This window comes from Scleropages formosus, chromosome 15 (genome assembly GCF_900964775.1).
Source record: "Scleropages formosus chromosome 15, fSclFor1.1, whole genome shotgun sequence".
Lineage (NCBI taxonomy): Eukaryota > Metazoa > Chordata > Actinopteri > Osteoglossiformes > Osteoglossidae > Scleropages > Scleropages formosus.
The window spans coordinates 5,344,231-5,357,655 of NC_041820.1; the positions used below are offsets into that span (position 1 = coordinate 5,344,231).

Here is a 13,425-nt window from a genome sequence, read left to right on the forward strand (position 1 = left end):
CGACGCAGAGACAAGGAAAACAGGAAACAAGAGGAAATAAAATTAACAGTTCTAAAATAGATTTTTTTTTTTTTTTTTCTTTCCCAGCACAATGGAAGGAGACTTTGAGGAGGAGACAATAATGATTCCCTCAGAGAAGAGGAGCACAGAGAGGGACTGTTGTGAGCGCGGCCGTACGCGGGAAGAAGGACTCCCTGTTACCTCTCAATGGCCTTTTTCTCCTTCCAGCGCACATATAGCGGGAATTTTTCATTCGTTTTTCTTTGAGACAACAATGCTGCGTTTGAAAGCTGGACACAATTTGGGTTTTTGTTGAGAGACCCTTTTCTCCTTGCCTGAGCCAGCTGTCCATATGGAACACAACGTGTCCAACAGGAGCCACAATGGCACCAACTGACAGGCACCGCACACACACGCGCGCGCGCGCGCTCACGCACACACGCACACACATACAATCCGACAGATACTTGTCCCGAACCCGGGGACGAAGGAGCCCCACATAAAGGAGCTGAATAACACCCGACCGTCTCTGACGCCGGTCACTTCGGGTCTCCTCGGCGCTGCACTGCGCTGTGCGCGCACACCCCTTCAATATGCACGCCCCCGACATCCCCGGCCACCGGCCTCTGGCCTTTGTGTGTCTTTTTGTGCGCTCTACTGTATATTGTGTGACGATGGACTGCACAAAAGTGTCCTGCCACAGTGTTAAACGCGGGGGCGGCGGCGTGGTGGTGGTGGTGGTGGTGGTCGGGGGCGGGGGGTTGGGGTGGTTGGCGCTGCCGAGACATCAACGCGTTCCAGGGATTGCGCCGCAATGCGCGCGCGCGCGCGCGTCCGCGTCCGCGGCTCTGGAAACGCGAGGCGCAAAATGATAATAAGGAAAACTATTAATACACGCACGCGCCCCAAAACTCGCAAAGTTTCCGCTCTGAAAATACTTCCAGTAGCTCACCAAATCTTATTCTTAACAAGGCACTGGAGCCCGTTTTGTACAGTGAATCGTGCAGGGAAATGTGGTAAAAGTGGTACAGTATTTCAAAGCATTTCGGCAGTTCTGTCTCATTTAGATACATAGAAATATACACTAAACTCGTGCTTCTCCAACGCAGCCGAAATTCTAATTTCACGCGGTTACTGAGATTTCAGGCGCATTTTATACACAAATATTTTTTCCGCGAAAGCGCAAATTAAAGATTACACACAACTGCTTTTAAATATTGTGTTCGAGGCGCACAAAACGGCCGCGTCGGAAGAGACGCGACTTTTATATGAAGTTCAAAATGAAAAATAAACACTTTTTAAAGCGAATCCGCGACACAAATTATATCACTGGCTTTCGGCGCATTATTATTGTATGTAAAAAAAAAAAATCAGTTTCGGTAACTTTCCTCAACTGAATGTATAGAAAAAGGGAAATTCTGTAAATAATTCTGAAAACGTGTCCGTTTTGCAGTTTGTTCGGGGGTGCTGAGGTGAACATTTATTATGATTCCGCCACCAGGAAAAACGGAATACGATTAATGGTTTTACGTGATTATTATATTTCTGGAAGATTCTGCGCTGACAGTATTTAACGGTACTTAGTAGCACCGGCACGTTTTTCCGCGTCTTTCTGCCTCTTTTGTTCAACACATTTGCGTTCTTCTGGACACTTTGTCCCATGTTCACACACGGCTAAGAAATCTCCGTTTGAAACATGGGCCACTTCACCGATTTCCAGCCACATACCGCTGACTAAAAAGTTTGTAATAAAAACTGCAAACTAAGTCGAATCATCAAACGTAAAGCACTACTATAAAAAGCAAATTCGCACGTGCACTGCACATAGGCAGAAGCAGTGTTATAAAACTGAATTCATCATTAGACACCCACGCGAATGAAAGTCAGCGACAACAAATCACTCTCCGAGAGCCTTAAACTTGTTAATTAATAATAAATAAATAAAATAAATAAATAAATAAATAAATAAAATGGATAAACATTGTTTAGCGCCCCAGGACCATGAGAGTCTTTGAAAAGCACCCCCCCCCCCCCCCCAAAGAAAGCTCCTGAGCTGAACAAGTCCTCTTATATGGAGTGAGTGGATCTTTAACCCGTTTCACAAGTGACTTTATCCTTCTCAACTTTTAACTAAGTATCAAAACAGAGTAAAAGAAGGAAAGGAGCGATTTCGGGATAACGGGATGAATATAGAGCCTTTTTCTTTTATAAAGTGCGCATTTCTCATAATTAACATTGTACTTCACAAATCCCAAACAACACATATTGCATTAAACAACAGCAACAACAACGATAATAATAATAATAATAATAATAATAATAATAATAATCTGTGAGGTATACGAGTTAAGACACGCAACCCAGTCTTAATTTCTGAAACACAGCATTTTATTAAAATTCTTATAAAAATCGGGAAGTGTTCCCACCAACGCGCGTTTAAATCGTTATGCACATAATTATACGGGATCTAAACCAATTCTCTTCACAGTTCTTAATGGTTTTTTTTCCGTTATTTTACTGTATTGTGGGGAATGCTTTTTCTTCCAGCTAAATGCCCTGAAAGTGAACTGCATTGCAAACAGGTACCACCAAATATTTACAAAAAACAAACAAAAAAAATATAATAATAAAATAAGCTAAAAGTTGCCAAGGTTTTATTCATGGCCATAAATATTTTTTTTTTCAGGTCCAATGTAAAATGAGCTGGAAATAATAATAAAAAACTCTGCATTTCTTTTAAGTGGCTTCTCTGCACGTGCTTATTACACGGGTGACGAAAAGGAGAGAGAGAGAGAGAGAGAGAGAGATAGAGAGAGAGAGAGGGAGAGAGAGAGAGAAAACATCTCTACAGCACACAAACATATTTTACAAAATTTCACAAGAGCATCGACATTCTGAGATCTAGGGCCGGACCCGGTTTTCAAGACGAAAACTTGTAAACGTGACGGACACGATGAACGGCCCAAAGAAAAGTGGTAGTTATGGGTGAAGCTGCAAAAAATGCAAAGTCTTTCTTTTTGTTTAATATCTTTTTTTTTTTTGTCCTGTCGGTTTGTTTGTTTGTTTGTTTTTTTCCTTTGAACTCCCTATCGCGCTCTTCTAAAGCGCAGGCAGCTCCCGCTAGTCTCTCCTAGGTGTTCACCAGGTCCACTGCTGGGGCTGCACCAAATGATGCGCTGCGGGGAACTGCGGCGTCGCCGCCGCGCTGTACTGCCCGTTATATTGCATGTGCTGGAGAGACTGGGCGCTATATGCCGAGAAGGGTATTCCAGCCTGGAAAGTGGCCGCCAAGTCCTGAGCTTTGAGCGTGTGGCACGGCTTCCCGTCCCTGACTAACACGGGCACGGCCACCCGCCGGGGGGAGGGGAGGTGGGTCACTTCCATACCTTTCTCGGCGCGAGCTCGCTTCATTTTGTACCGGTGGTTCTGGAACCAGATCTTCACCTGGGTGGGCGTGAGCCGGATCAAACTGGCCAGGTGCTCCCTCTCGGGCGCCGACAGGTACCTCTGCTGCCGGAAGCGGCGCTCCAGTTCGTAGGTCTGCGCCTTGGAGAAGAGCACCCGCCTCTTCCTCTTCTTGCCGGAGTCGCTGCCGCTGCTCGACGTTTCCTTGTCGTTGTCCTGCGACTCGTCGGCGGACGGTTCGGGGGATTTGGTCGAGGAGTCCTGCTGGGAATTAGCCGACAGACCTTGCACTGCGTGGGAAAAAAAAAAAGAGAAAAATCGTTACTGAACAAAAAAAAAAAAAAAAGTTTCTCTCGTTATTTGCATATTCAAATCGACTTGGAACACGCTCTCTCTTTTTTAAACCTCCTTTCCTTAACTTCTATATTTTTCTTTGAAATGCATATTTGAAACAGCTATTCCCGACACATTAGAATACCACTTCACATGCAATCTTTCAGCAGACAATTTAGGGACAATTTTTTGGCTAATTTGCATAATACTCAAAGGAAACACTTAGAAGGATACACTTCCTAGGAGGCTGCGCCGCGCTCCTTCGTAATATGTATCATATCTACGCCGCATCTGCGGGGAGTTTTTGCATGACGCTCGCGCACACTTTTTGGCCATTTTTGAAGAAAATTGATGGGTGCGTTTTAAGCAGGGTTGGGGGGGGGGAAAAAAAAAAAACGAAGAAACCCAACAGATTAACGGCTGCACTTGGAGCACCAGGAATGAAACAGGAATTGTGCACGACGGTTAGGGCAGCCAGCTATGCTCTCTCTTCGCGCGCAGATGATACAACATCCATCTGACTGAACAAAACACACAGAACGGAGTGCTGCTTCTCGGCAGAGGAAGGAAATTAATTTCCATGCGTCAACAGATGAGTTTATAAATTAACTTTGCTTTCTCGGACGCTACTTACATGAATACTGGATGCTGTCCGTGGTGGCAAGCCATCTTGTGTAGGGATTATCACTGTTATCGTAAAAAGGGTTCTTAAGGGGTAGGTTCTGGACGTTTTCTAAAGGACTCTGCACCAAGACCCCGCTGGTTTTTGTCGTCTCCGTCCCTTCTGCATCTTCCTCGGCTCCCGTGATAGATCCTTCCTCATCGTTCGTGTCGGGGAGATCCAAAATGTCCTTCACAGAAAAGCCCGTCTTTGTGTTGGTCAACGACATATTCTGGAAGGAAAATTTACGCAGGGGGAAAAAAAAAAAAAGTTGCTGCACCAGTTTGGCAAATCCGCTGCTTTCAAAAACACACACAAAAGAGAAGCAAAGTTGGGCAAAAAAAGGGGGACCGGTCGATGCCTTCTGATGTGCAGCTACAGTGGTGGAGCAAATGATGAAGAGCAGATGATGACCATCGGCCACCACAGTGGTGGAGGAACCAGGTTCTGTAAGTCCAGGAGGAACGCCAAAGTGGCTCAAGTACTAAATGTGGCTCATGGATACTGTGCTACTGCTGAGTGCTGGATGGAGAGTGGGGGGGGGGGGGGGGGGGGGGAATAAGCCATTAGCGGGTCTGATCAGTCCATATAAGGTTGGTCTCAACACATGAACCTGCAGTGAAAAAGCATTAAAAACGCAAAAGGTTGGACACGTGTGGGCGGGTCCTGGGAGTCAAGTGGATGAAGACAGTGTTTGCAGATGTGAAATTGTGGGTTTTGGGGGAGATCCGAGCCTCTACCATTGGTGCTTCAGAACATGATGAGTGGTATAACGTGTCAATTAATTACAAAGATTGGGAGGGCCCTTTTTTACACCCTATTTACATACAAAGGACCTCCAAAGTAGCTTCATCCTTGGCGCACTCGACGGCGCGTTTTAACAAATTGCGCATGAAAAGCGCTCCCTGTTAATACTCGCCGACGTATGTAGAAATATTAAAGCAATAAGCCGGAAAATTGCTCGTTTGCCAATTGGGGCTAAACTGTGGTTTCCCAGAAAAACCCCTCGCTTTAAAGTCTATTTATTTCAATAATCGTGTCTCGTCCACGCGAAACAGGTTTGTTTGAAATGGCAAGAGACCCAATTCATGTAAAACCTTTTGGGTCAATATTTTGGTTGGGGCTTAAGGACAAGAAGAATACATTAAACATCAAGTAATCGACTCCTGTTTGCTTCGGAAGGTAGTGGAGGGTCCTACCACTGACTGGTTTTCGGAAGCTGTGTTTCTCCCTCCGTGTCTTTTTGCGGAGTGTAAAACTTACAACATGCTCATGCAACCCGAGTGGGCAACATCACAACAGGATCTTAAGACATTCAAATGCAAACATCAGAAAGATGCTCATTGCACTGTCTTCCGTGTATTATAAAGAATGTAAGCAGTGTTACAGTACCATTTGCACTCTAAAATGAAACTAAGTGTAAATTTCCTCGGGGGAAAAAAAAATGTTTCAGTAAAATAAAGAATAATTAACAGCAATCGCAAAATTTAAAACAGACCAAATGCACCTTAAGATTTTTTTCTTCCTCGAAAAGCAGTGCATTCATCAGGAGGACCGCGAGAGCTTAACCTTTTGCGGATTAGTTTTTCATTCATGAAGCTGTTGAAGACGATGAAAAGTTGAAATGTATTTATATTTCTCTGCTAATACAATTCGGTAAGTGAGATTTAGGACTTCATGGCAATTTTTGTTCATTCCGGCAGGAAGATGCGCTGTCAAAGCGGGACATGGATCAGATAAGTGAAGGTGCGTCTATCTTTCTATTTGCATTTAAAAAATAAATGTTTTCCACTGGATCTGCGCTAATAAGAAAGAGATGTATTATTGCCCATCAGTTTATTTCCCTCGGAGGAGTTGCTCCCTCTCTTTTTTCCCTCTCTCTCTCTCTCTCTCTCACACACACACACACACACACACACATACACACACTGCTTCTTTCTCTTCGCCTCCCTGCCTCCTATCTCGTATGTGATGTGAGTGACAATGTTTCACGTTTTTCAGCCAGTTCCTCAGCTCATCCTGGGTGGTCGGACCCGGACTAACACAAATACAAACCGATTGCTAAGCTGCGGACAATGGGGGGGGGATGTAGACAAATGTCCGGCTCCCGTTGGAAGCCTTTGTGCGGCCTCAGTTTTTGCATTTATTTCAGGGGTGAAATAATAGATGATTGACGCCCCCGCACAATGCGCCCTAACTGTTTGGAATAAATCTGAGGTTGTCCCTAGTTGTCATGGCATTCAACTGCTTTCAATGGACTATCTCTTCATTCATTTCTCAGTCCCGCCACAATATTAAGGAAAGTCCTTCATCTTCGCACACACACACACACACACACACACACACACACACACACACACACACACACAAACACACATACACACAGAAAACCCCCCGCACCCCCATTTCTGACGTTATCGGCCACATACATGGATTGTGTCAAAATATCTTATCTTGCGCTTAAGTAGTTTGTCTCCGTCTTTCACTTCGGTGGCTAAATAAACAGAGCTTAAAAAAAACTTTGCTACCAACAGTTTATATAAAATAAGTACCGCCGTGTGGAGTAAATGTTAAACTCAGGGGATTATAAAAATAAATAAACATGAGTTTAAGGAGAAAATGCATATCACTGTTTCGCATGCAATAATACTAAAACTACTATTACTACTACTACTACTACTAATAACAATAATAATAATAATAATAATAATAATAATAATAATAATAATAATAATAATAATAATACCTATTAGCGGTGATAGCCGGGAGTAGGTGGTCTGGGGCTGTAGGTAAGGTCTCTCTGGCTTCCAGCAGACATCCCAAAGGTAAATATTTTACTCGCTGCCGACTGAGAGTTTTGCCCGTGGAATTAATCACGCTGCAATCCGAGCTCGAGCCACAATGGGCTCATTGAAGTGAACGGGGACGAGCGCACTCGGTTGGGTTCTGTCACAGCTTTTTTCTTTTTTTTTTCTTTTTTTGCAAGGTTACAGACTGACCTTCTCCGTCAAGCGGCGTTTCCTAAAGCACATTTTTAGCAGGGACACTTAGCCAGACATGCATTCTGCGCAACTCGTGAGAAAAATAAAGAAGAAGAGGAAAAAAAGGTAAAATGATTGACTCTAACGACCATGAAACAAACAAAAAAAGCTGCATTCTGCGTACATGAGTGTTTGTGTGTGTTTGTACGTGTGCGTGAGTGCGCGCGCGCGCGCGCGCGCGTGTGTGTGTTGCAGATTTAAGATATGTGTCCTATCCAGATGTCAAACGCTCCGTTTAGCCGCTCTCCCCACTCTTCCCACTCTTCCCACTCGAGGCTCGTGAGAGACCGCGGCTCGCGCGCGGTTACTGGGGGACGTGTTTGAACAATTGCACCAAAGGGGGGTCGGGGGGGGGGTTGGAGAAGGAGAGGTAAACGCGCACGGGGGGCTGAGTGGCTCTACTTCACTTGGAGAGCCCTCTCCTTCTGTTTACCTGTTTACTTTCACAGGTACCTCTGACAGGCCCGTTTGTGCCCCTTTCCGAGCGCTCTCGGGATGGCGCGTGGCGTGGCCACGCGGGTTCAGCTCCCCGCAGCTCGAGCGCGTTACACGGCGACGTAAGATACCGAGGGTAAAAGTAAGACTCCCCAGCGGGAAGAACATGCTGGAAAGTCCACGTAATTTAGAAAGAATAGAGGAACTCATGACGGCAGACTGCAGATGAGACAATAACTAATATTCTTAATAATACTAATATTTACCACATGGCAAATATTAACAAACGCGTTTTTATTATTATTATTATTATTATTATTATTATTATTATTATTATTATTAATAGCCTTTGTACTTCGGGTATTTTTCAAGGATGTCTGTGTAGTACAAAACTTTGCTTTATCACCAGAAAAAAGGACAGAATGATGGACAGAACTTCCCTTCTTCGACCTCTCATGAAATCAAAGCACGAGATGTAATAAGTGCAAGTTCACGTAGCTGGATGACACAAGTGGATCCAAACTGCGCGTTCGCCTTCAACAGTCGGCAGGAAGATAAAGTTTAATATTTGTATTTTTCTCTCTTTTACTGGTTAATAAACTGTAATGGGAAGCCGTTAATGAGGCGCGTGGCGCGGGAGGAAACGGCTCATTTTATCATTATGAGAGGGAAAAACCTTCAGTATAAAAACTGACTCGGGAAGGATTCCTCACTATTATAATGTAAAATATATATTAAAAACCAGTACATGGTATTACAGTTCATTTTTGAGCAAATGAAGTTTGGTGATTTTTCTATGCTTTCGTTTAAATCCGCAAACGTAAACAACGCAATATTATATTAATAGCATTAATAATCATAATAACATATGAGATTTTTTCAAGTTTTGACATTAGTTTCTAATAATGATACATAACGTACGAAAGCAACAATAATATCTATGTCTTTTCTGAAAGAACTATTGTCTGGAAATTAAAGACAAGTGATTTTTTTATTCACACTATTAAATAAAGTAATAATCCCGCCTAATAAATCTGGAATGTCAGCAGAAGATATGTAATAGCACTGATTTTGTAATCTCTGAATTTCAGTGTTCCGATCCCCCAGGCTGCCTGACCGCCTTTGATAGACATAACCTGCTTTTTCCTGGAGGTGCTCAAGGAAAAAATAGAATAAACTGCGAGTAAAGATTTATTTTTTTAATTACCATAAGCCTTTAATTTATATCGAGGTAAAAGTATGTTAGTTTGGATTTTAGGACTCGGGGGTTTGCCTGTGGAAAAATCCCCTGAGCGACTTCATTCCACAAATCTGCTTTTTTTTTTTTTTTGCTCCAAGGCAAAACGCCTTGGTTTTACTCCTTTATTCCTTTTTATTCCTTTTCCCTTCCTCTGATGATTAAACATGTCACAATGAGATTAGCCGTGCGCTCCTGCCCCGAGGAGATGCCGCCATCCGCTCAACCACCAGTTCATTTGTAACGCCGAATTTCATGCGGGTTTTTTGCGTTAGAACTCCGCGCTCCTTCCCTTTCTCAGCCTTTCCCTGAAACGAATTGCTGAATACCTTATTATATTTAATCACTTCTGATATAATATGTAAGAGAGCTTAAGGAACCGGCGGTAACTGTTGCGGCGACCTGCTTAAAATTAATTACACAGGAAACCACTAAGCAATTTCCACGCGCGTTTTCATGTGCACGGCTAATTACGAGGAAATTATTCAAAAATAATACAGATGTGGAAGAAGAGAGTAAGAAGAAACAGAGGCAGTTTTGAAGACGATTTTAAAGTTATGTGTGTTTTAAATGTGATTTGTGCTGTATAAGAGCAGCGTGCTGTTCCGTACAGGACGGGATGGACGGTGTTCATTGTGGGGCTCGCAGAGGAAGTGAAAATGACTGAGTTGAGTTGCGCACCAAGGACACATTTGTGATGCTCTAGCGAACTCTGCCGACACAGTGGAGAATCGACGAGTCAAAAGTATTGTTTTAATGGCGGGGGGGGGGGGGGGGGGGGGGGGAGTGTGGGGGGAGGTCAACACAACATGAAACAAACCATACAATAACCTCATCGTCTAATCTGGACGAACCAAGGCATTCAAATTAAATTAACTAAATTTGTAAAAAATATTTACAAATAAACATTTTATAAAAATCCAGGCCTCGTCACGGCTCTTCCCTCTTTTTGGATTTAAACAGATTTGTTGAAAATATAGTTTTTTTGTTAAATCTATTACAGTTTTTGGTAAGTTCATGGCTGACTTGTAGAGCCAGGGTGTTGGGGAAATGTGTGCATTTGCTCGGATTGGGGTGATTCATTAAATATGAATTTTGTAAAACATAAAAGACACCCGCAAGATTGTGCTTTTCTGGGCTGTTGTTACTTTCACAAAGGCAGCAAGCAGTTCGCTCTGTGCAATGCACTGGGAACGGAATGTTAACCTAACATTATTATGTGATACAAAGAGTAGTACCTTACATTACGGTGTATTTTTGGAGTGTGGGAAAAAGCGGAGAAAAGGCAAAGCACTAGTTTATTATTATTTTTTTTTTTTTTTTTGCGAAACTTCATCCTGCGATCCCTTTGTGTGCCCGTGTCTTATCTAGTCTAAAAAACGACAAATTTGGATCAATAAAATTGCTGTTATTTTTACAGGATTTTGCTCTGAGTTAAAAAAAAACTGTTTCTTCCCGAATGCTTGGAGAATTTCGGGAAAAGTGGGACCACAGCAGAGCTCCGAATGTAAAGCGCGTAAAAGTGCGCGGCGCTCCGCGCGGGTTCCATAAACTGTCGCGGAAAAAAAAAGTTATAAAAGTCACATGTGTTTTAAATCCAGGCTCGTGAAAGTGCATCATCCAGGACCCGAGAGGCATCGGCAAGAAGAGACGCTCAAAGTAACAGACAAACCAGCTGAGCTCGGCAGTGATTTCCCCCGAATATCCCCTCATGCGCGTCCCGATTAAATCCCAACCCGAAAGGGTTAAATAATACATGCATATATATACGCGGTGCTCACCTGGTGACTGATGAGAGACACGCAGTGTTAACCCAGCAGGGAGTTAATGAAATATCTCCAAATGGACGTGAGGAGTGCGCGCACCGATAAGCCTGATGCGCTTTATATAGCGAGAACGCGGAGAGCTCCTCTTCTCACACCGTCCAAGTGCGTGTGCATGGCTGTCCAAGTGGCCCCCGCTGCTGCACCCTCGCCAACACCGCGCTCTGTTTGTCTTCCACGGCTATGACGCGACACACACAACACCGGCCATATGTTCATAGGCAATAAATTGGCCATAAGTGCAAACACGGCCGCTCTCCATGGTGCTTTTAGCTCAGTCCACCTGAGTTTCCCATTCAGGCTCCTGTAGGTAAAAAAAGATACATTTTTGCAGTTAGTTCACATTTGTATCAGTTGTGCTGTTTATGTATATATTTGCCCATTTGGCTCCAAAGGTTAAACTGAAAGGTGGACTTTGCGCGGGCAGTGAGGAATCTTCCTTTTTTCGGATGCTGTCCGTGCGCTGCAAGAAGTATGCAACTAATAAATCGTCCGGTAACTAAGAAGCTGCAAAAGCGGAGACACCAGATGTGGCATGTTATTTACGGCAGAAATCCACCCCCACCCCGTTTGCACAAGATAAAAGTGATAACTGTTAGATAGCTCATGGTAAGGAGGATTCGCTTAAAAATGTCACAGCTCGACTTTTGTCGACGGTGTACCTTTCGTTTTTCTTCTTTTTTTTTATTCCGCGCGGCACAATGAAAAAGGAATTTTGGAGCATACAATTATTAAATCACCCAGGCAATCCAAATTCCAGAAATTTGCAGCATGAGTAAATGGATGCTAGTCATTATTTAACGATCCAGGAAGAATTTGTACAGCTGGATTGATTGCATGAGCAACCAACTATAAATGAAGGTTTTTTTTTTTTTTAGACTGGTCTAAAGGTATACTACTATAATTGTGTACAAGTACACCATTTGAGTAGTTCTGGCAAAGGAGAACAGCGTACATGCAGGGAAGGAAGGTGAGTAAGAAAGAGGTACAGGTGAGCAGCGGCAGGTGGAAAGCTCAGAGTGGAGATCTGTAGACAGAACAGATGATGTGACTTTCCAGGTTGTTAGTTCAGGAGGACCTCAGTGTCCTTGTGTCAAATGACTCCTATGGATCTTCTCACCTACTTGCACTCCCTCATTAAATCAGTGTGCAAGTAAAACCCCAGTCCAGATCACTTCAAAACACAGACAGAAATTCCCATCAGTGTAAGGCAGTCTGATCCCCTCAAATATTCAAATAAGTAGGATACAGTCAACACGTTTCAAGAAATGCAAATTTCCACCTCTTTTGTGCTCTTCTCTTGGGTGAAAAATAAAAAAAAAAAATGTTTGAATCTCTGAGTTCAGCAAAATAAATGTTTAAATATTTTTGAAATACACCCAGGAGGATTAGTTGTGGTGAAACTAGTGTTGTTTACATAAATCAAGTTTAAAGAGGCATTAGGCTAGAATATATGGGTATATTTAAGTAGGTCATCATTGTATTTGAACAAGAAACGAATAAATAAATCAGGGGAAATTACGACCCATGTGAATGAGACGGTGTAAACGACCCCGTTTTGCAACAGACATATAAATTGACTCATTTGAACATTTGACTCATGAGAACTGCCGTCAACCCGTTGCTTCTCATTCAATTTTGGGGGTTGGCTCTAAAGAAAGAGCACACCATCTCCCAATAAAGCATAATTAAACTCTGCAGTTTACCTAGGGTGGAACTGGATAGTTTAAAGTAACAAAAATGTTAACAGACTGTAAAATGTGACATGATGTGCAATTTACTTGTGTTTCCTGGCTTACACAAACATCTACTTAAAGGTTTTAATTATGGAAGAATCAATGGTTGAGATTTCATAGAAACTAACCCTAACACCCTAATTTAGACAATCTGTAAATTATCTTTTAATTACAGTATTCTTTGAAAATCTTTGAAGTAGCATACTGTTTTACTTCATTTCGCAAAATAAAGAGATAAAACTTTTTTTTTTTTTTAAATTGGTCCTGCGGTTCCAAGGCAGCTGTTGAAAACAGGCTTTTTGTGTGTATACCTGTATTTTTGAAATAACAGGACAAGACTTGGAAGACAATGATTGCTGAATATAAACTAATGTGAAATAAATATATATCTGCATTAGTCATATGACAGCTGGGGTGGGCAACTCAAATCAAAGCACAATGATTTTATTGTGGGCAGCCTGGAATCTTTGCATGATAATGATGATGTTGCCGAGGACCACGGGCCCATCAATCAATACAGAATACATTACTGATAGTTCTGTGGGTAGCCACTTTGCTGATGAAAGGCCCCGATAATGCTCCCCGCCATCACTGGCATTGAAGAGTGTTACTGAGGTTCGAAGAACACAAATAAATAAAGCGGTCTCATCGCCCTTTTGAGAATGTCACATTAACCTAAAGTAGTTTGTTAGGGACTCCCACTGCATTCAGGCAGCTTTGGAGAGAAAGACATACCCTCCACTCAGATGCTCCC

At 42.8% G+C, this 13,425-nt stretch overlaps 1 protein-coding gene across 1 annotated transcript; it reads right to left on the reverse strand.

Annotated features, from left to right (window-relative positions):
* Positions 1-3,051: 3,051 nt before the first annotated feature.
* nkx2.2a (NK2 homeobox 2a) lies at positions 3,052-10,957 on the reverse strand. Its single transcript, XM_018731226.1, has 3 exons — positions 10,894-10,957; positions 4,373-4,631; positions 3,052-3,695 (listed from the first exon to the last, which is right to left on the reverse strand). Exons 2-3 carry the CDS (start codon positions 4,626-4,628, stop codon positions 3,139-3,141), a joined length of 813 nt encoding a protein of 270 aa, XP_018586742.1. The 5' UTR covers positions 4,629-4,631; positions 10,894-10,957; the 3' UTR covers positions 3,052-3,138.
* Positions 10,958-13,425: the final 2,468 nt, after the last annotated feature.